The 24643-nt window shown below is 42.1% G+C and overlaps 1 protein-coding gene across 2 annotated transcripts in view; it reads right to left on the bottom strand.

Annotated features, from left to right (window-relative positions):
* The window catches only part of LOC138976287 (serine-rich adhesin for platelets-like), a 36457-nt gene extending 13397 nt beyond the window's left edge, over positions 1 to 23060 (bottom strand). The window contains exons 1-2 of one of the 2 annotated variants that reach the window (XM_070349131.1): positions 22679 to 23060; positions 18025 to 18265 (exon numbers count right to left, since the gene is read on the bottom strand). In XM_070349131.1, the coding sequence (XP_070205232.1) occupies positions 18025 to 18265; positions 22679 to 22681 (244 nt within the window). In that variant the 5' untranslated portion in view covers positions 22682 to 23060. Of the gene's footprint in view, positions 1 to 18024; positions 18266 to 22320; positions 22384 to 22678 lie in introns of those variants that run through there. The other variant, XM_070349130.1, reaches the window with a different exon arrangement.
* Between the last annotated feature and the right edge of the window lie 1583 nt (positions 23061 to 24643).

Below are 24643 nucleotides of genomic sequence, written 5' to 3'. Positions count from 1 at the left end.
AAAATCATTGCAAGTCCAAAATGCAATTTTCTAGCATCTGCAGGTCTAGTCAGTGCTCTTGTCAGTAACTGAGATCAAAGTTGGTTGAAACATCTGCTGAAGGGGCACTGAGTAAGTATGCGACCAAGTGCAAAATGCTACAGATTAAACAACACACTATTTGTGACCCTCCACCACAGAATGAGTGTCACCTCGCGGGTTCTGCGCTAGGCCTATTATAAATATGGGGGGTGTCAGGTATCAGTGTGAGGATCACCTTAGTCACAGGCTTATAACTCGAAAAGTTTTTCCTCTTTTCTAAAACGGGTTTCACCCCTGGATAGAGCATAACAAATGCTTTAAGAAAATGTAAAAATATAAAAATCGTGCAAAGGTGACATGCGACTCATTCCATGGTGGAGGGTCACATTTGTGTAGATCCCAGTAAATGTCCTCAACTCTAAAATTTTAAGCTAGAATCAGAAGCATTTCTGAAATGTAACTGGCAGAACTAGAATTGCTCATAATACTTAGCCATTTTAGGGTAATTTTGCAGCCTCAAGGTTGTCATTATTTTGAGATCACCTACTTTTCAAGACAAATTAGTGTGTGTCTTCAGTGCTTTGGTGGGTGATTACATGAGTGAGTTTCGCACACAAATACTGCACTGGTCTCCTTATCTCACTTTCCTTTAACTTGAACATTTTCAGTGGGATGACTCACATAGAAATAACCATAACAAAGCAGTTGTATGAATCAAGGCTTAATTGTTAACAAGTCCGAAATAAAGTAGTTGCCTGCATAGCCCCCCCCCCCCCCCCCCCCCCCCCCCTCTCTGTGTAAGTGATAAACCAAGTACTGGGAACTATTTGCTTGAGTTTTGTCTGTGCTGAGATCTCACATGTATGCATGCAAGCATCCACCATACTCAATTATCACACTTAAGTGTTCATCTTGAACTTAAAGCATTGGAAATTCATGGCAGTTTTTCTGTTGCAATGAGTCCTTTGAGTTTGCATAACTTGCTCTCTCAAGCATAACTTACCTTTGGAATTACTGTGCAGATGCATTTTATTGACATGTGGTTCAGAAGGATGGTTGATTTATTTTTGACTAAGGTTGTTTTTAACGACTCCCTTCAAGTTCAACTGATATGCATGCTATTCGGGACAGATGGAAGTTTATTTCCTTTCTCAGTTCACATATTAGTCGCTGTGTTTAAAATTGTTTAAATCTAGGTCTGCCACTTTACCATCCACATCATGTTCTCAATCAACATTCGCGGCCATTTGGTAACGATCGAGAATGCAAAAAAGCTACAGGGAGACAAAAACGGCTGCCAAAAGCATGCTTGTCTTCTTCAACCAACAGCACAAATGACCAAATGATGCTCATTTTGGAGCTCAATATACTGTCAATAAATTTCACCCAGGAGGGACATTCTTTGCATTGAGACAGTTCTATCAGATATACATGTAAGTTGTAACACAATTATGGCAATCAATTTTGTGCTTTGACCCAGATGTCTAGCAGCAAAATTGATTTAACTTTTTGAAGGAGATGCATATTTCTAACTTAAACAAGTGTCAGCAGACATGAGCGTTATACTTATAGAATCTTTTTCACTTTACAGTGACAGACCTAAATCAACACCGGGACTGATGTGTGAACTGAGAAAGAAAACGTAAGTCTTGCTTCGGTCTGGCATAGCCATACCCGTTGAAGGGATGTTAAAAAAAACAAAAAAGCAATGTGTGCTTTGAACTTACATTGCTGATTTTAGTTTTGCATTGTAGTCCTCCGCTATTTCTTTCTTTATTTGGCGTTTAACGTCGTTTTCAACCACGAAGGTTATATCGCGACCGGGAAAGGGGGAAGATGGGATAGAGCCACTTGTCAATTAATGTTTCTTGTTCACAAAAGCACTAATCAAAAATTTGCTCCAGGGGCTTGCAACGTAGTAGTACAATATATTACCTTACTGGGAGAATGCAAGTTTCCAGTACAAAGGACGTAACATTTCTTACATACTGCTTGACTAAAATCTCTACAAAAATTGACTATATTCTATACAAGAAACACTTAACAAGGGTAAAAGGAGAAACAGAATCCGTTAGTCGCCTCTTACGACATGCTGGGGAGCATCGGGTAAATTCTCTCTCGTCCCAACCAATATGGGACTCCCCCTAACCCGCAGGGGGTTCTTCCGCTATGGCCAGTTGAATTTTCATTTGAGGTTTACACCTTTATCTATTTCTAATCAGGCCTGGGAATGAGTAAAAGTGGTTTGGGCGTACTGACAGGAACATTTTGCGTTTTAAGCATTTTTGAGGACACACGGAGGCTCTTTTCTTACACAATTAAAAAAGGACTTCGTCATATTTACGACGAAAGGCGTATCATTCCCACCCAGGCATGCTAATGCATGGAACTCAGCTTCCATATTGTGATTTCACGCATCATAAAACCCAATCGGTCACAGTCCTAGACCGGCCCCCACCCCCATCCCAACAAAAAAATCACATTCTTGAAAGGCTTGTTTTATAGGAGTTTCTGGTCAGTCTTGGTAGGCCTATAATAGTGGTCTCTATACTTAAGGATTTGGCACTTTGTCTCTGTGGCCAAAACATTTTGAAGACAGACGGTATAGGAACAAGCAATTTAACAACAACAAATCTTCGGGTTTGACGGATGGAAACTTTGGTCATTAAGAGCTACAACAAATATACTAACAAATATTTATCTGCAGATTTAGAAACTTCGACCTCCAGATGCAGGTGCTTCGGATTTCTGCCAAAAGTCACAAGATTCTCACGTCTGAGTACAACCAGTTTAGGTCTAATACAAACAGTGCTGCTGGTACTACTGCTAGACTCAGCGTCTGAGACAGAAACGTTCTTTCTAATCTCTTAAAAGAAAATGAGCTATTCAATGTACAATATGGTCTCTATCAACCAGCCAGTATCCTCCCGGCAACACACACTGAACTCCTTACCCTCGTGACACCTTTCTGTAATGCAAGGTTGAGGGTTAAAACAATTCTCCTCTTCCAAGTGTGAATGCCAATACAATAGAACCAATACTTTCAGACACCAACCCCAACCCCCTCCCCCCATCCTTCTGACACACACCCCACCCCATTCCAGTGCTTGACTTTTTTGTGTGTGACCATGAATTCATTTGGATGTATATCTGCAGAATGAATATTTAGGTAAGACACATTTGTATTGGCAATTCATTTCTGAACCTTTTCCACTTTATGTCATACAAATCAATACATTCAATACTTAAATATTGCATGTTTAATGAACACACCATAAAACCTGTCAGCCATCTTGAAAATGGCTGCCATGCAGGAAGTAAACAAACCGCCATGTTGTGCCAAGTAATTTGGGGTTAAAACCTCATTTTCTAATGTTACAATACTGCTGCTAATGGTTAAAAAAAATTATAAAAGGAAGAAAGAAAAAAACTTCACACAAAACACCTGTTCTATCCTGAATCTGTTCATTGCAGACGTTCCTGTCTCACTAACTTACAACAAGGAAGCACACACTGTTATTTCACTGTACTGCCATGTTTAAGCTCATGTGTTCAACCATGGAGATTAACCAGAACTTCAGAAAAACATGGTTTTTTTCTGGGTCAATCCGTTATCAGCTATCAAGGAAGCTTTTTCATCGCCAACACTCAGGAATGAGGAAGAGCGACACAATATGTGTCAATTGTGCATGTATATATTTATGTTAATCATTGAGAGAGAGAGAGAGAGAGAGAGAGAGAGAGAGAGAGAGAGAGAGAGAGAGAGAGAGAGAGAGAGAGAGAGAGAGAGAGAGAGAGAGAGAGAGAGAGAGAGAGAGAGAGAGAGAGAACAAATGTTTATTTGTGGTTAGGTAATCGCCTCTTCACAAGGAAAGGGGGGATGGTGCCATACAAAATTTTGTGGAACACATGTAACAAAACCAAAAAGTCCGTGCCATGAGTACAACAGCACTCAGTTCACACTGCATTGCATTCAAATGCAGTATTGCAGTCACGACAGTTCAACTAACACAATAGATGTTTACAGTTTCCAATTTGTGCCACGCTCAGCCAAGAAAAAGAGAGATAGAGAGAGAGAGAGAGAGAGAGAGAGAGAGAGAGAGAGAGAGAGAGAGAGAGAGAGAGAGAGAGAGAGGGAGAGAGGGAGAGGGAGGGAGGGAGAGAGAGAGAGAGAGAGAGAGAGAGAGAGAGAGAGAGAGAGAGAGAGAGAGAGAGAGCAAGTTTGGAAATTAATGCATCTTCTCACTTCTCCACCCCCAACCATCCCTGCAATAATTTCCCTTGCAAATTATAACTCAACTGTATAACTTTCTTTGCAACAATAATTGTGCTGCCAGCTGAACAATGTATCAAGCATCTTCCACAACAATGAAAAAGTATTTATTCAAAAGCAGTCCCAATCCTGAATTATTGATGAATTCAGAATAGAATCTCTACAGCTTCACTGTGTAAATAGAAGTAATATTTCAACAACGCACATTGCCTCAGCTTAAAACATACTGAAAACCATTTGAAGGTTTTATCATGTCAAACTGAATGATGGACCTATCACAATCATAAGCACACTTTCTTTCTTTATTTGGTGTTTAACGTCGTTTTCAACCGTTCAAGGTTATATCGCGACGGAGGGAAGGGGGGGATGGGATAGAGCCACTTGTTAATTGTTTCTTGTTCACAAAAACACTAATCAAAAATTTGCTCCTTACTGGGAGAACGCAAGTTTCCAGTACAAAGGACTTAACATTTCTCACATACTGCAATGACGACAAACACGGACTCTGCACAGAGTGCACTATCACTCGTAGCGAACATGAGCAGACGGCAGACGACACAAGGGGGATAACCCCGCATCCCTTTTGTCTCATTTGTTTTGTAATGTGTTGTCTTTCTCTTTGTATAGTAAGTCCAGTCTCTTTGCGTCACTGTATAGTCATTTTCTACCTTGACCAAGAAAACAAAAAAATCCCTACCTACCTATTAACCCTATTTTTTGTAGCCATGTTACCAGAAACATACAACTTTTCTTTTTGGCCCAAAGTATTTACAGTCAAGATGCATGTCAATAAAACATCTTAAATTCAGTCACATCAAACATCCTGCATTAAAACCAATCATAATAATATCCTCCCCAATACAATGAAATTGTCAAAGTAATTATTATTTTCAAAAAAGCACAGGCTCAACTGTAGTGTACTAACTAAGTACCTACTTTATCAATAACAAACTAAAACTGTACTTCCATCACATTCAGGGAAATCACAACCAGAAAGAAACATAGCTATCACAGAATGGAGACATACTGTAAATAAAACCATAAAGGAACTGAAAGATTGTACTTAATCACGCAATCTTGGAATCAGGGAACATGTATCTGACCATGCGAGTTAGCGTATCAGCGGATGAAAAAGGCAGGTTGTGCTCGATGAGAAAACCTTTCTTCGCTCTTCTCGGCGTCCTTTTCTTTGATGTAGCTGCTCACTGATGGTATTTTCTCCTTCAACGATGCATTTTGCTTGTGTCGAGTACTCTCGATGTGCCGCTTACAGTCGTGTGCGCCACCACTCGAACACGAGAAGTACGACACACACACAGTGCAAAAAACATGTGATTCACTCTTCTTGCATTTCACCAGACACGGCCACCTGGCTTGATAGTTTGGTATTTAAATGTGTGTATCAGTTGTTCTTGTTTTGTTTTTTTCTTTGTACATTGATGATTTTTAAATTCGCAGGACTCTGAGACGTTCGCCAGAACCCAGTCCTCTACGGAAGTCAGAAGAAGAAGAATTAGGAAGAAGTCCCACACGTTTCCGATTTAAACCCCACTTAATTCCCACCTGAATCCCACTTGCTTCCCACTCGCTTCCTACCTGAATCCCACTCGTTTTCCACCCGTGAATCCCACTCGTTTCCCACCCTGATCCCACTCGTGCCCCACCCGTTTCCCAGTCGTGTCCAACCCGTTTCCCACTCTTGTCCCATTTACTTCCCACTGGGCTCCCACTGGAAGTCGTAATCAAATCCCACATGGCGCCCATGTGGGACTTCCCACAACGTCACCATGTGGGATCCCACTTGGGGCCCACATGGGATCCATGTGGGAAGGTTACTTGGGAAAGTAGCTTCCAGTACAATGAGCAAGGGTATGATCATTCCTGTTTATGGTTGACATATTTGCGTGACACGCAAGTTTATTTTACCTATGAAAACTAAATCAGTGAATGAAACATTGTTTTATTCAACGCAGTCCTAATTAACTGTTTCTTGGATGCAATTGAAGTTGAGTTTTACTTATCAAGTGTGAAAACATAAACAAATTTCAGAAAAATATAGTTAACATTTAGCAAAGGAACTTGCACCATCAGTGAATGTACATTTAGTATCAGCTCTGACTTTGACAATGTTATGCTAGGTTTACATTATGTTCCCGGCGGCCACGACAATCACGTTTCAGGCCACCGTGGACGCGTTGCGTTCTACTACGGTCTGACAGGGCGCACGCAGTCTGGGAGGGAGAATAAAATAAGCCGGGCTACAATGATACAATACAGCATACAATGATTGCTATTGCTTGGGAGGCCTTCTTTTAATACCACGGGCACAAACGTGCTCCATAGCTGCCCGGCGTCACGTTTCATCTGTACAAAGCCTTGACAGAACGTGAAAAACATGTCAGACCTTGATCAGAACGTGAGGCCTGAACCGTAAAGCACCTTGGAGCCTCCGGGACTCAGCTACTACCCCCCCCCCCCCCCCCCAAATCGTGATTTAACTGTGAGAAAACTTGGCTGGACCATGAATACAGAGACAAAATGACCAAAGTCCCACGGTGCACTACGTTTCGGGCAAACGGGGCTGCCGTGGCCGCCGGGAACATAATGTAATCCTAGCATTACATAAAAAGGAAATGGTATTGCTGGACACTGAGAGATGGCAACATTTCAAAATGGTAACTTGCCACCCAAAAATTATAATACTGGTTTACCGTTAAGTGCCGTTCACATAGCGGACATTCATCCAACTTTTGTTGGTTTGAAATCGCTCCTGAGTTGTTGAGGCCAAGTCGACGAAAAGTCTGCCATGTGAACGGCCCCAACGATTTAGGACACATTTAGTCATTTGCATTTAGCCGTGACTCGAAAACTCAGTTGTGCGCTGCTCGACTCGGCCGTGACTTGATGCAGATTTTGCGCATACTTTCCTGATATTGCTTACTTATTGGTTAGCTCTCACCAAACTGCCCTTATTCACGAATTATACCCCCATTCCACACATCCGTTCTAGGTCCCGTTCCCGTAGCGACCAAGGAACGGCAGGGGAATGGGAGGGATCAGGAGGGGACCTTAATGGAACGCCAATGGACGTTAACGGAACTCCTTTGAACAGTAGGGACGGTTGGGATGGGTGAGTTTGGGCTGCATGTTCAAAATTTTAGCCATTCCCCACCCGTTCCAAATGAACGGTAATGGAACGTTAACACATCAATCGTTAATGGAACTTAGCGCAATGGTAACGCAACGCTAGCGCTCTCACACACTGAGTTGTCATACCCGCATTCCACACATCAGTACTAGCTTCCGATCCCAACCGTCCTGAGTACAGCTGCCAGTACGGTCAGACGCTGCTCAAAGATGCAAAAAATGCCCGTTTGCGCAGCGTCTCATTGTTGTGGACGGGACGGCTGGGAACAGAAGCTAGAACGGATGTGTGGAATGGGGGTATAAGGAGGTTAGGTCCAATAGCAGAACTGGCCTTCAACTTATTCAAGTTTGCCAAGAATAGTCGCTTCACTGTTCACATGGTCAGCAATTTTGACTTGGTGCGGGTTTGTTTGTTTGTTTGTTTATTTGTTGCTTAACGTCCAGCCGACTACGCAGAGCCATATCAGGACGAGGAAGGGGGGGATGAAGGGGGCCACTTGTCAAGCGATTCCTGTTTACAAATGCACTAACCCATTACTTGTGTCCCAGCAGGCTTTAGTAAAACTAAATTAATACCTACTGGAAGATTACCAGTTTCCAGTATGTTAAAATAGGCTTAACCTATCTACTGCTGGACTTACATCAGAACACTAACAGATTAAACTATACATGAATCGCGAGACAAGCGGCAAGAGAAGAGGTTTTTGGAAAAAATACAGGTGAATGAGCAAGAAGGCATAAAAAAGAAAAGAATTCATGAAGAAAAAGAGAGCATGACAGGAAAGAGGAACCAAAAATCTACCTAACAGCAAACTAGAAAGCTCCTGCGGTTCCAAAAACAGGAGGGGCCTTTAATTTCATAACCGCAGTGCCCCACTGCGGGAGGTGCCGAGTAAAATGACTTGAAATATGGTAGAAAGGCTGCAATGTGAACAGCACTTTAGTATGAATGACTGCCGGATGCTTTTTTCTTTCTTTTTTTCTTCTTTAATTTCTTTTCCAAAAAAAGAAGAGAAAAAAAGTAACCAATGTTTGAGTCTGTCCATCTATAGATATAAACTAGATCAAAACAAAATTATCATGATTACATTTACAGCATAAAGGACTATGTCCAGGGTTTCATTTACTTAGTGCGCCTTGTTGGCGCATAACATCTCAAAATGTCCCATTGGAATTCCCTTCAGTGCGTCAAAGGACGCACTGAGATTACGTACCACTGCGCCGACCCATGCACACTTTTCACAGGAGCACAGTGTTCAGAATGACTTAAGGCCAAAAAAAAAAAAATTGTCTGTTTCTGGTAACATGGCTAAAAAAAAAATAGGGTCGGTAGGTCGGGATTTTTTTAATTTTTATTTTTATTTTTTTAATTTTTTACCCCAAATGTAGACCAATAAAACTAACTTTAAAAATCGCGCAAAGAGACTGGATTCACTATACATAGAGACAAGACACTCAACACATTTACAAATCGTCAGCGGACTTTCGTTTTCACACGTTTTTGTTGTTCATTTTCTCACCCTGTCCTTTATCACCAAAAAAATAAATAAAAAAATTTGAGTTTGGAAAAAAAAAGTTTAGGGTCGGCGTCGAAATTTAGGGTCGGTCGGGTGACCAGAAACAGACAAATTTTTTTTTTTGGCCTAAGCAAAAACGTGCGCCAAGCCGAGGAACTTGCAAGTTTGTGAAATGCGCTGTGATTGGCTTTTAACTCTTAACGTCCTGTAACGTTTTTTGCATGTCCCAGTGCAAAATCCCATAAGGATTTGGGAAAAAGAGACAAAAATTGGGTGTGTTCAATAAAAAAATCATATTTTCATTGTTTATGGATGGATTTACTTGATATTTTTTTTGACCATTGGGGAATGAATGTACTTTGCATTTATGAAAGGTTTGTGTTTTTGTGTGATAATTACTTGTCATAAAAAATCTAATTAATTAATAATTTCAGGTAAAAAATAAATTATGAAATAAAATAAAATAAAAAGCAATGAAGGTGTTGTGTCTGTGTTTTATGTTGGTTGTCATGCACTGTTATCTTATGATTAAAAATAACACCAACTTTACTCTTGGGGAGGTAGTTATCACAGGTAAAATCCCAGGTAAAGTATCCACGTAAAATCCAAAAGGGCATCCCGTTTTTGGCGAGCGTAACGTTCAGTTTCATCCTTGATTTTCTCAAAGAGAGCCAATGGAAACAGCTGGTAACAAGAAGAGCAAACGCTCGATCGAGTCACTTTCGCAGTTCTGAATATTATATGAGGCATCAGATGGACAGGAAGAAATTGCTATTCACAACACAATGAGTCACGTTCACATAAAATTTGAGCCCGGTCACTTTTATAGTTTCCGAGAAAAGCCCAACGTTAAGTTGTGTGTTGCTGAACAGAAAAGGCTAGTTATCTCCCTTGTTTTTCTGATAACGTTCGTAAAAGGCTACAGATGTAAATACTTTGATGTAAAGAATAATCCTACAAAGTTTCAATCACATCCGATGAACTTTGTCAAAGATATAAAATGTCTAATTTTTCCTTTGACGCTGACCTGTGACCTTGAAAAAGGTCAAAGGTCAACGAAACCATCGTTAAAGTGTAGAGGTCATTGGAGGTCACGACTAAACAAAATATGAGCCCGATCGCTTTGATAGTTTCCGAGAAAAGTCCAACGTTAAGGTGGTGTCTACGGCCGGCCGGCCGGACAGACTAACACTGACCGATTACATAGAGTCACTTTTTCTCAAGTGACTCAAAAATAGTCCACTGCCTCAGCATTGTATGGTAGAGGCTGTGTAGGGCCCACACTTTCTAGGAATGCATCTTCCTCCCACTGTTCGATGTTTCCACACCATTGTGCATTCTCGTCAATGTCATCATCTGCGGATGATTCGTCCAAACTTAGAGGTTCAAAATCACTCAAATCGGCTGTGTGTACGCTTGAAACTTCCGAAATTGATAGATCACTCTGTCCACTATCATCATCACCACCATCGAAGTCATTCTCCACATTTCTTGCCTCAAACCCGTGAAAAGACGTGTCACTATCACTCGTCTCCATGTTGAATTTTGAAAGCTAACACAAAATATCCGAACAAAATCCGCCCACAAAAATCGAAATCACATTCAAAAGTCCTGAAAAAAATCCACCGGCAGCCATGACATGTGCGTCCAAGGACTAAAGCTGTTTTCCAATGCAGGAGAGCATCGCAAGGCTGGTTACTCTTGTTTAATGACACTAGCAGAGAACGAGCGGTATGGCGCGGTATAGGATGATACGGTAACGAGCGGTATGGCGCGGTATAGGACGTTAAGAGTTAAAATGTAATTCATTAGTATTCAAGCAATTCTGCAAACTATCTGCACTTGCGCGTTTACCTCTGTGAAAACTGTCAACAGAAGCAATATTGATCGAAACACACACACACAGACACACACTAACACACTGGCAAATTCTCATATCATCATATGGCACCAAATAGCACTATTTTGCATCTTTTGACAAAAGTATTTTGGCCTAACCCTCTTTGTGCGTTTTGCCTTGGACTATGTAAATTGTAATGTCCCATCAAAATTTGATTGAGGGGGACAAATGTCCCATTGTCTTTTTCTTCCAGGCTAAACCCTGATGTCAAAGTGTCTGTGCTTGGATTGTTCTAATTGATACAGTGTTAGTGTAATTGTCTGGCAGATAAATTATTCACACACAGAAAATAGCGATGATGCGATTGACTACTGGACTGCAGTCAGCGATGAATAGACTTACTCAGCTTGTGAGTTTGTTGGGTTATTTTACTTTTCTTCACCGACGCAAGGTGCAAAGTCGCACAATTTGAGCAATTGATTGATCATTTTATGTTTCGCGTGACCTAGCTGACATTTCTACAACTTGAGCAAACAAAGTGCATTAATTTTCTCGTTCTGTGTCTTTAGACATTTTCAATAAAACATTAGTCAGACCTGGGAACCCCTGTTTTGCACTTGGAGTATTCTCAAACAAAATTGGTGTATTTCCAGAAAAGTCATACCGCATTTGAACATGCATGATTCAAACAAACTGTACACGCGTCTGTAGTGTCCTCAATCTGAAACTGGTTTCTGTACCCGATAGTTGTAAGCCAGTGATAATGTAGTTCTACTAGATTCCGGTATTAAGGCAGACCCGGTATTAAGACAGACAAGATGGCTGCACGATTATCCATGTAAGCAATGTACCATACATCCAAAGAAAAGAACCCTTACAGTTTTCTGAAACACACTAGCTGTGTTAGTATGTGTTGTATGCGTGTGTGAGAGTTCCACCTACACACTACACTACACCACTACATCTGGCGACGAGGATTTCGAACTTACAGCAGGTAAACAAATTCGATCGTTCTGCACTTCAAAACACCACGTGCGTCGGCGAACAATGGCTACAGCACTTCCCCACTTTGACAAATTTCCAGTGCACTCGGAAGAGGCGACGGCTGGCACAAGATGGAAGAAGTGGCTGGCAATAAGGTTTGAACTGTTGATGACTGGTCTCAATATTACCAACAACAACAGAAAGAAGGCTCTACTACTGCATTATGCAGGAGAAGAAGTGTTCGACATATATACGACAGCATGTCGGATGAACAGCAGGGCGACCAGGGAGCGTACGCAACAACAGTCGCCTCCCTGACCCAACACTTTACTCCAAAACGCAATGTGGACTTTGAGACATTCAAGTTTCGCCAAGTGACCCAAAACTCCGGTGAGACCATAGACAGTTTTTACACAAGACTTCGTCTGCAAGCAGCGAACTGCAGTTTTGAGAACACTGACAGAGAAGTCAAGAGCCAAATCCTGCAGGGATGCAACTCTCAGCGACTTAGGAGACGTGCTCACTGTGATGCTGACACAACGCTTCACTCCCTGTTGGAACAAGCTCGTGCTCTTGAGATTTCAGACACTCAAGCTATGCAGATGGAAGGCAGAACTGCTACATCAACTGTCAACGCTGTCAACCATGGCAGTCACCACCAACCCTTCAACAAAAGAAGAGGAGGACAACGACATGGACCAAGCTCCCATGTTAGAAGCAACAATCAGCAAATACGCTCAACAGATGAACGCAGTTCAGGCAGCTGCGGGTGGTGTGGTGGACGACCACATCCCAGAGACAAGTGTCCAGCAAAGGATAAAGATTGTCGGCTGTGTACCAAGAAAGGACATTACGCATCAGTCTGCAGATCACACAAGAAGTCTGACAGACCAAGGCACGTCCGAAGCATCCAAGAACAGCCCCCTAGTGATGCACAGTTCTCATCTGACGAAGAATACGTCTTCGGTGTCTCACAAAAGCGAATGAGCACGCCTACAGTCAGCGTCAACATCGAAGGTGGGAAGATACCTTTCATCGTGGACACCGGAGCGTCGGTCAACATCCTGACAGAACAGGCTTTTGAGAGCATCCAGTCGTCACGTTGCAAGCTAACTTCATCTGCGTCATGTCCAGCGATATACGCCTATGGATCACGTACCCCGCTTCCGGTACGAGGTCAAGCCGTCCTTACGGTGAGGTTCAAGGACATTCAAACCTCTGCCGTATTTTACATCGTGAAATCCTGCGACGGAGCTGTCGGCAACAACCTGATGAGTGCGGAAACCGCCCAAAAGCTTAACCTCATCAGCTTTGCCTTCTCTACTTCAGGCGAAACGACCAACGGGCTACGCACTGAATACAGCGACCTCTTCACAGGCATGGGCAAGATGAAAGATGTCAAGGTCAAGCTGTACGTTGACGAGTCTGTGCAACCAACAGCACAACCACATCGACGCATACCTTACCATCTACGAAAGAAGGTTGAGCAAGAACTGGAGCGTCTTGAAAACCTCGACATCATCGAGAAAGTCGATGGACCTACCCCATGGGTATCTCCAATTGTCGCGGCACCAAAGCCGAAGAAGCCGGACGAAATAAGAATATGTGTGGACATGCGCCTACCGAATCAGGCAATCAAACGCACCAGACACATAATGCCGACCATCGACGACATCCTCATGAGACTCAATGAAGCCACAGTTTTCAGCAAGCTGGATCTGAATTCTGGATACCACCAGCTTGAACTAGAAGAAGAGTCCAGGAACATGACAACATTCTCAACGCATGTCGGACTCAGGCGCTACAAGAGGCTTAATTTTGGTGTGACCAGTGCAGCAGAAATTTTCCAGAATCACATCTCGGAGATGCTGACTGACATACCTGATGCTCTAAACACAAGCGACGACATCATGATCTACGGGAAGACGCAAGCGGAGCACGACAAGACAGTGAGGCAGGTTTTCGACCGTCTCAGAGAGAGAAATCTGACACTGAATGACAAGAAGTGTGAATTCAACAAAGATTCCATTGAATTCTACGGCTGCATCTTCGGAAAGACTGGCATCTCTCCAGACCCCAAGAAAGTAGAAGCAGTCCAAAAGGCATCTACTCCCGCCAACGCCAAAGAGGTACGGAGCTTTCTGGGACTGACCAACTACATCGCTCGCTTCATTCCAGACTATGCGAATATCACCAAGCCTCTCCGTGATCTGACGCGCAACGACGTTCCCTGGGACTGGACATCTGATCACCAGAAAGCAGTCCAAGAATTGCAGGCACGTCTAATCAGCTCAACCGTCATGGCCTACTTCAGTCCTGACCTGGCAACAGAAGTTGTGGTTGATGCTGGCCCCAACGGTGTTGGAGCTGTCCTCGCCCAGCGCGATGAGAAAGATATTCGACACATCGTTGCATACGCCAGTCGCGCACTCACAGACGTAGAGTCCAGGTACTCTCAAACGGAGCGAGAAGCCCTAGCTGTGGTGTGGGCATGTGAACATTTCCACCTCTACCTGTACGGAAGTCAATTCACTGTCATCTCCGACCACAAGCCACTGGAGGTCATCTACAACTCACCAACGTCGAGAACGTCAGCCCGTATTGAGCGTTGGAACCTACGCCTCCAGAGTTACAACTTTACGCTGCAGTATCAGCCTGGCAGCAAGAATCCTGCAGACTTCCTCAGCCGACACCCTGTCCAAGCATCAGATGCACAGTCGACACATGCGTCAAAGGTGGCTGAAGAATACATCAGATTCCTGATCGATCACACAATCCCCAAGGCTATGACGCTCGCTGAAGTTGCCGCTGCGACGAGCAACGACAAGACTCTACTTGCAGTGATCAACGCCATTCAGTACAACCAATGGCATCCCCCTACAGATACCGCCGTCAACAGCTCCGTGTTCCAGATTTTCAAGCGAGTCAGAGACGAACTATCTGTCAGCGAAGAACACGGTATTCTCCTACGCAACCAACGCATCGTGATTCCTCAAGCTCTCCAGCAGCGAACAGTAGACATCGCTCACGAAGGTCACCAAGGAATCATCAAAACCAAGGGCCTCCTGCGTGAGAAGGTGTGGTTCCCGCAGATGGATCAACTGGTGGAAAATAAAGTCAAGTCCTGCCTGGCATGCTCAAAATATTGGATCGGCTTCGGGATGCGCTTGTGAAGAAAATTAGTCTTGGAATTTCTCTCGTTGCATTTTTTATCCACGTACGGATCGTATTCTAGACAATCATGCGTACAAAATACGGCGAAACCGTATGGGTTCCCAGGTCTGATTAGTGCTGATGGTGAATGGGGTCAGGACACCCACATGTACCCCTTGTTTTTACATTTAGTCAAGTTTTGATTAAAGGCACAGGAAGCCTCCCGTAAACCATCACAGAGCTCCCCGAGCGTCTACATACAGTACAAGCATACTTCCATTTGAACGCTCACCGAACGGGAACATCCTGGCTGCTTTCTGTCGAGCCTGAGAAATTTTCAAAGAATGTATTTTTGTGGACTTGGTCCTCTACAACAATGGCGCCTCGTTTTGGTGCTGGACGGCTGTTATGAATATTCAATACCGGAATTGACGCCCGGACAGTAAGCTTCCCGTAAACCATCACAGATACTGTCAGGCTTTTACACACAGTACAAACACCCTTCCATTTGAACGCTCACCAAACGGGAACATCCTAGGTAAAGAGCGAGCAATTTTTAAAGAATTAATTTTGCAGATTGTCTCGAACACTTTTTGGACCCATCCTGAACTCAGGTCAAAAATGAGTTACTTCCCTTCGGGTCTCATTCTATTGATGTAAACTGGCCATAGCCGTGGATCGATGATTATCAGAATGTTTTTGGACCGTGGTGCGTTTTAGCGCTAGACCTAACTTTAACAAGAAGGGCAAAGCCCATACGACTCACATGCTTGACCTTGACCTAAACCTAGCAATGACATCATACACTAAGAACTGCTTTACACATTTTTCCTACCAAAATACATGTGACCTTGACCCAAGGTCAAGGTCATCCAAGGTCATGCAACACAAAGCTGTTAATTCAAGACATAGGAAGTACAATGGTGCTTATTGGCTCTTTCTACCATGAGATATGGTCACTTTTAGTGGTTCACTACCTTATTTTGGTCACATTTCATAAGGGTCAAAGTGACCTTGACCTTGATCATATGTGACCAAATGTGTCTCATGATGAAAGCATAACATGTGCCCCACATAATTTTTAAGTTTGAAACAGTTATCTTCCATAGTTCAGGGTCAAGGTCACTTCAAAATATGTATACAATCCAACTTTGAAGAGCTCCTGTGACCTTGACCTTGAAGCAAGGTAAACCAAACTGGTATCAAAAGATGTGGCTTACTTTGCCCTATATATCCTATATAGGTGAGGTATTAAATCTCAAAAACTTCAGAGAAAATGGGAAAAATGTGAAAAATAGATGTTTTTTTAGACATTTATGGCCCCTGCGACCTTGACCTTGAAGCAAGGTCAAGATGCTATGTATGTTTTTTGGGGCCTTGTCATCATACACCATCTTGCCAAATTTGGTACTGATAGACTGAATAGTGTCCAAGAAATATCCAACGTTAAAAGTTTTCCGGACGGACGGACGGACGCCGGGACGGACGACTCGGGTGAGTACATAGACTCACTTTTGCTTCGCATGTGAGTCAAAAAGCTATCTGTTGCAGGCTTGTGATTAACTGTTAAAGCGTAGCAATTCTAAGCTTGGCGTAGCAATTTGTCTTCAAACGTAGCATGCTACGTACACTGAAAGCGTAACAGTTTTCAGCTTTGCTTATTGAACGTAAGGTGCTGACCTGAGTGACGTTAGTCCATTACTACTAAGTGACGTTAGTCCATTACTAACCAAGTTTTATGCGAAACAAGTTTCAGGTTCTTCACGTTTGATCCTTTGCTCATTAATTTTGAAGGCATAAGACTAAAAGCAACAAAATTAGAAACACTCCTTTTTTAATAAACAAAAAAATCAGGCGAACAAAAAATTCTGTGCCAGAGGATGTTTAGTCTCTAGCAGACCTGTTTACCCTAAACCCGAGGCAAGAGTACTTTCCAAAAAAGTTGAGTGTATTTTTCAAAAAGTTGGTGTACTTTGCAAGCAAAGCCATATATGCGCTAGGGAAAATGTACGCGTGGGTGCAAACGTGTTTGTGTAAGAATTGCATGTCTTGTGAACACCTTCAGAATTTAACTCCTTCCAATACAACAGGGATAAAACAATTGTATTTACCTGTCAGTTTGTAGCATTATAACCAGTGTCTTCCAAACAGATTGATAATGAAAAGATGAACTTGCCACTGACAGCTGCATCTGTTCAGTCTTCTCCCCTTTGGCTTTGCTCAAAAGTTAATCTTGTTGTCTTCATACTTGTGTTACTCTCACAAAAGTGGTTGACAGTGGCAAGTTCATTTTTACAATCATCTCTGAAAACATTGCTTCAGCACAGACTACAGGCTTTTCTTCTGGCAGGATTTGCTTTGCGGGAATGAACTTCATAATTCCTTGGCAGCTGTCAGCGGATTTCTTTGCAGCAACATTGTCCATGTGAGTTTTGGAACTGCAGTGTCGTTCGATGTCATATTTCCCGGCATCAGTGGGCAACGGAGAAATCCGATTTACAATACTTGCAGTGTGCATGACTTTTTCCCAAAGAAGACTCTACAATTCCTGGCCCTTTCTTGTATTTCTCCAAGAAAATCTGCCGTTTCTGCTGTTTAGACTTGGTACAGTCATCCGAAACTGGCACATTTTTCCGCTTCATTTTGCCACGATTGTCCAGACGATCGCACGTGCCAACAACTGAACGAGGTTTCTACAGTTGAAGATTCGCTGTCATGGTTATCTCCCTTAGACCGAAACCGGTATCAGTTGTACCATCCCGTAATCAGCACTGGCCCACGATTGTCCAGACGATCGCACGTGCCAACAACTGAACGAGGTTTCCACAGCTGAAGATTCGATGTCATGGTTATCTCCCTTAGACCGAAACCGGTATCAGTTGTACCATCCCGTAATCAGCACACCAACACCGGAAAACGTATTCTAGACTTTTTCTTATGCGTATTTTGTGCGTGTGTCGCGTATTATGCGTACTGATAAAAATTTGGCGTACAAAATACGCCCAAATCGTACTGGTAAACAGGTCTGCTCTAGTACTGCCCATACAGCTGGTGAGATGATCCCCAGACTCGTAATCAAAAAAGCTTACCCGGATTTGTGCCGAGCCTCTTCAAAGTTTTAGGCGGAACTCCTCTTTTGGGTTTTGTCCTATCACCAGACACGGAAGGTCCGGCAACAGCATCGCTGACATCAGGTTGGGACCCAGTGGTTCGTCCAGGCTTTCCTCGATGAAAACTCCGGCGTACCTTGTTGGTTCTCAGTGACAGGGTCGTTCTCTTGTTTTTTGCTGTTGTGTCCACATCAGGTGGCGCTGACTTAGCTGGTTTCTTCTGAAAAACAAAGAAACAGATGTGAATAAAGTTCTGGTCTGCCGAGGGGCAGCAGCATTGAACTGAACAAGTCAAGTTCAGTTTCATAGTAAAAAGACAACTTCCTGCTTGTATCAACATTTGTATTATTAACAGAGAATAAGTGTTGCACAAAAAATAAAAAATGATAAAGAGAAAATTCTGATATAAAAATGTTTTTCTTAATGATGTCCAGATAATGAAAGCAGTAAAATCAAGAGGTAATTTCCTTCTCTCTTGCTTTAATGTTTTGCTTCCAAGTTTTTCTTATTTTCAAATTTCATTTAATAAAAATAAAAATTAAAAAAATAAATAACCAGGTTAAAGCTAGGGCAAGAACAGGACTCCCCATAGCACGCATCCCTGCGTCCTAAACGCACTAAAAGCCGAAAATACATTCTAGAAATGTATGGAGGGGGTCCCAGGACGCACTAAATTTCCTTTATCGTGCATACCGTAGATACCATTAATGTTTTATAAGTACACTGGGACCTTTCGGCTTTTGGACTCTTAGGACCCTCTGAAATTCTGAAGTGGGAGTCCATGGACCCTCTATAAATTGAAAGTGGGGGTCTTGGGACGCGCTAGGAGGGGCGTCCGGGGGGAGCCCTGCAGGGATGAGAAGAGGAGGGCAATTTTGGGACACAAACTACAGTCAACATAATGTGTTTTTTATGATTCACCGGACGGCCCTCCATCTGTAGTGTTAAAGCGGGTGGAAAATAACAGCTGCACTGCTGCAATGATAACAACTGAAACTGAAAAAACCCAACTTGTACATGGTGATAGACCACTTTATATTGCAGAGAAGCAAGGATAGTCATTGTTGATTGTAATTGGAACAGAAACAAACATAGAAATTAGAATGCTTTTTCGAGTTAAAAACTTTTAAATTCAAGGTTGCTGTGCTCTTAGTACGCTGAGTCAGTGGGTGGCTGTTTTTTTGTTTCTTTTGATGATTTGTTTCTTCTAAAACTGAAAAGGAAACTGATGAGAAATATGACGTTACATGTCAAGGCTAATATGCATCGTTATGTTGTTCTTTTTCGCAAACGGAATTTTGCTGAGTTACCCAGACCTGTTTACTTTAAACCCGAAGCAAGAGTACTTTCCCAAACAGTTGAGTGTATTTTTCAAAAGGTTGGTGTACTTTGCAAGCAAAGCCATATGGGCTAGGGAAAGTGTACGCGTGGGTGCAAACGTGTTTGTGTAAGAATAGCATGTCTTGTGAACACCTTCAGAATTTAACTCCTTCCAATACAACAGGGATAAAACAATTTTATTTACCTGTCAGTTTGTAGCATTATAACCAGTGTCTCCCAAACAGATTAATAATGAAAAGATGAACTTCGTGAAATAACATCTGCGGTTGACAGTGGCTAGTTCATTTTTACAATCATCCCAGAAAACATTGCTTCAGCACGGACTACAGCCTTTTCTTCTGGCAGGATTAGCTTTGCGGGAATGAACTTTATAATTCCTTGGCAGCTTTCAGCGGATTTCTTTGCAGCAACCTTGTCCAGGTGAGTTGTGAAACTGCAGTGTCGTTCGATGTCATATTTCCCGGCATAGGCAACGGAGAAATCTGATTTACAATACTTCCAGTGTGCATGACTGTTTCCCACAGTAGACTCCACAATTCCTGGCTCTTTCTTATATTTCTCCAAGAAAATGTGCTGCTTCTGCTGTTTAGACTTGGTACAGTCACCCGAAACTGCAAAATTTTCTGCTTCATTTTGCCTTGGATTGTCCAGACGATCGCACGTGCCAACAACTGAACGAGGTTTCCACAGCTGAAGACTCGCTGTCAGGGTTATCTCCCTTAGACCGAAACCGGTATCAGCTGTACCATCCCGTAATCAGCACACCAACACTGGAAAACGTATTCTAGTTTTTTTCTTAGTCGTATTTTGTGCGTGTGTCGCGTATTGTCGTACCGATAATAATTTGGCGTACAAAATACGCCCAAATTGTACTGGTAAACAGGTCTGGTTACCACACGGTCATAACATTTTTCAAGTCCAACTAGGCTGATCTGCACTTTGCACAAAATTTCTCTGAAAAGACAGCTATAATACTGTACAGTGTTTGTGTTCTAGTTATTCAAGAACCACTAAGATAATGGTGTCCAGAGAGCTTCAAATCATCAATAAAAGTCAATAAGTTAGCAAATCTGCCTACAAGAAAACTGAATCGATGTCTGTCATATCAAAGTCAAATGCCTCGATGGCGAATCGGCGGTCACTGTCATAGTCTCGCCTCCCTTGATTGGTCAAACCTCAGCTGGTTGTCATTTCTCACGGAAGAAATAGAACAGACACTTCTTCTTCTTCGTTCATGGGGTTAGACTCCCACGTTCACTCATGTTTTTAGCATGAGTGGATTGTTATGTGTATGACCGTTTTTACCCCGCCATTCAGGCAGCATACGCCGATTTCGGGGGAAGGAGACACTACCTTTATGATGTTACTGTAACGTCACGGGCTAAGCGGTGCGCACAAGATTCACAATGCATTACGCTGGTGTGGACAGGCTTTAGCGCCACCAGGCGCAAAACTGCACATTTAAGTACTCTTCCTCATTTAAAATGCAATGTAAGGACACTCTTGACACTTTGGATAATTAAGAGATGAAACAATCACATTTGAATACAAATGCTGCACAGATAAAATATTTAGATTCCAATTACGATCAACAGTGACTGTCGACAGCTTCTTTTCTATTCAATGCAAACAATTACTCTTTCCCTGAGCTTCTTTCAGAGCAACCGCTACACTCCTAAAGCAGTTCTTGACAATAACACCCTGCATGAGGCAATTTGGGTAGGCGGATAATTTACCATTACGTTGTGTGTTTTTTTGTCGTTGATTGGTTTTGTTTTGTTTTTTAAATAACAAATATAGTCTGGCACATTGCGTTTATTCGCATTGTCAACATGTTCTTTCCTTGAGGGGAAACTAAAGTTATGATTTTCATATTTGTAAGGATCCTAATAATGTACACATAGCCATATTCAGTATTTCACTTGTTCAGCAAGTGAAACATTGAATATGGCTATGTTGTCAAATAGTGAAGAAATACTATAACAGTACAAGCACGCTTATGAATACCCTTTTCGCACAGTCAATGATTCGAAGTTACAACAGCACCTCCTGCTTACTATGTTCCAAATTAAACAGTGCAGGTGACCATGCATACACTCTAGTATACATCATGAATATGGTCAAGAGTACAACAGAGCGTCGAGTGCCTGTATCACGAGTTGGTCACAAAACTAGCCTTGTAAAGGCACACATACACAAGCAGACACAAGATGTATTAAGACACACCAAAATAAGTCACATGAAAGTAATAAATGTGGATCCAAGATGTAGTCTACTGTAAAACAGAAAATATAAACAAAATCATGCCAAAGTCCTCTCACAGTTACAATAATACAAAGATCTATAAGAATGCAATGCATGTGTGCATTACAATTTATATTACACTCTAAGTTATACTTTGAATCAAACTAAAACTAAAACAAATTAAGACAGAAAACCGGAGCTCTCTCTGGAAAAAACAGGCAATAACCAATTAATTGTACTTCAAGCTAACATTGCACAATCAATAACTTAATCTACCGGCCTGACACAAGTTCCAACAAGCGATTCATCACGCTCAAAGTTTCACAAAACAAACGTGTAAAGAAATCTGAAGAGAGTATCACACAAAGAAAAAAGCCATTCTGTACGTAACGTGTGCCTCACACAAAAATCAACCTAGCTCGCATTTTATTCTCGCCGAACAAAAACTTTGCAGCCGGCATGACAGCGAAGCGTGTGCGTGTTGTGAGTGTGTTAGAGTTACTGTTTGGCACAGGTCTTGCCACAGCACAGTGTATGCAAATTTTACTTCGCTGTCTGGCGATGCTAGTCGGGTCATCCGCCATCACGAGACACAAACTAAACGCCGTGTGACATTGCTGACATACAAAATGGAGACTGTAGTTCAGTCTTAGGTGCAACAAACGGTTAATCGGGCAAAATATGACTTACCCTCTTCATTTTGCCTGTGACCAGCCCCAGAGACAAGTCATCCACCAACGTTATGGCGGTAGATTGACACTTATCAGAAAGAGCGGAACTACGTCACAGCTCGAGGGGTCGAATACAGTGAGGGTCTGACAGGGTTGTAGTTAAAAATTAAACTTGTTTTGCATTCAACGGTCTTTGCTTTTAAACCTTTCAAGCTATATTTACAGACGTGATTGTAGTGTGTAACAAATAAAGCTTGATGAAAAAAAGTCCTAATTATTTAGATAAAAGCGCACAAACGAAGCATACGATGGCTGCACAATGAACACCAACGCTCACGCAAGCACTGAAGCAGACGATCCAGCAGAAACTTGTTTACCATAGTAGGAGTTACGTTGTTCGCTGAGCCGACAGGCTTGTGCTGTATTCTGTACACATACGATGAAAATGCGCTTGGCTGGAGTAAAAGAATCGATGACAAAACTAGTGTATGATGTACCGGTTCAGTTCAAAACGCAAACCGTTCGAGCTTTGCCTTGTACAGATTGAATTATGCTATCGTTCGCGACTAAACCTTTGAGGCGGCCTGGTCTGGAAATGTAAGCTTATTGGAATGTTCACACATAGTGGATCTGCACAATGGACGCGAATGGCTGAGTCGTAAATAATATAGGATAACGTACAGCCCCCGTAAACCGATCCGTTTACAATTGTTCCTTCTTGTGAGAGATGTGTATAATCGACTTTTGGCGTTGTAACTGAGCTGAAGAGATTGAGAAAGAAAGAGGAAATAACGAAGTCTGCGGTTGAGATAGAAGACCGCCGCTTTTGCGGCCGAACTGCGGGTCTGCAGCTGTTAATGTTCCGGCCGCTCCGTGTTTGACTCCCCCTCCCCATCCACAGTCATGTTAGTCCTTCCTGCGGGTCCACAGGCAAATAAACACACGCGTCAAGCCGCAGGCCAAAAACATATCTGCGCTACAGTGTCGAAGGCCGTGTCGTTTAGTTAAGGCTGGAGTCTACTCCTAAGAACAGGAAGTAGAATTAAAATAGTTATTTCGTGTCCCAAAATAAAAAGATACGACAGTTTCAATAAAGAAATGACTGATTGAATCCAGGTATCAAAGTTCAAAAATCGAACATGTTTTCTTTGTTTTCAATCAGTTTTACTAATTCATTCAATAGTGATTCTTGTTCAAAAGTATGAAACCCCAAACCCAAGTTTCATACATTATCCGATATTTTTTTCCTTAGCAATCCTTGGACTTACTGGAAAAAACATATATTTTGTAAATACCATGTCCCTTTTCATTACTTTTTCCTCATGCGTACACTGACTACAAGCATATATATGTTTTCTCATTGAATTCTGTCAAAAATGGTTTGGCCGGGGTAAGGCCGCGCCGGTGATCAGAAGCCACAACAGTTCAACATTTATCACGTTAAAGCCCCAGACTGCCTCAAATGTTTCACATAATGATTTAAATCTTCTCACGAAAAAAGCAGTTCTAACCTTATGGAACACACTTGCAATAGCATTTAATAGCATTACATGACACAGTTCGTTTGAATGGCTATTCAGCTTGCGTAAACCACACACCAGATTTCGTGGTTTGTTTTGCCCCTGAGCCATCGTGAACCCGTGTGATCCACTTTCCCTTTTTTTCACAATTTAGTCGTCAGTTTGTAATTTCAATGCGACTCGCTGTATCTGCAATAGCACGTTATTGTGTATCTCTGAATCTAAAATGCAACAAACGACTGCGATTCACAAGAACTTTTCGGCGGCAGTTGGCTTCAAAGAAGCAAGCGCTATGCAGAAAATTCGTCTGCTTGGGAAACACGGCCTTGCGTGCACGTGACTTTCAAAACTTTGAATTGTACTAATCTTGTCTTGATGAAAAAATAATTATTTTATGATTTAAGAATGTTTGTGTAACAAGCTGTCAATTTATCATTTAGATTTTAAAAGTTAATTCTAGTGCCAAAACGAGGCGTCCGATTTGTCTCATTGTAAAGGGGGTATTCATAATTGTACTGTTGTGAAAGGAATACCTAACCTTGCATGTGACACAGTTTTATATATTTCTTATAACTTTAACACGTTTACTTTCATGTTTGTCTAAGTCATGATTGAAATTTAGTGTTAAAGGATAGTGCAAAGTCTTTTTTCCTGCAAGTTAGCAGCAAAATAACTCAGTGGTTGGTATTTTGTGTTCTATATTTTTCCTCCTATCACCATTCTTCGGGAATGATTATTTGATGGTTGATTTTTTCACATATTCACAAGAGAATCTTAGAAGTATCATCAGTAGTGGATTCAGTTGTTTGTCAGTTGCTGTTG

This window comes from Littorina saxatilis, linkage group LG9 (assembly GCF_037325665.1).
Source record: "Littorina saxatilis isolate snail1 linkage group LG9, US_GU_Lsax_2.0, whole genome shotgun sequence".
In the NCBI taxonomy this organism is placed as follows: Eukaryota; Metazoa; Mollusca; class Gastropoda; order Littorinimorpha; family Littorinidae; genus Littorina; species Littorina saxatilis.
Note: the sequence above shows the minus strand (reverse complement) of the source record. Positions and strands in the feature narration are given on the sequence as shown.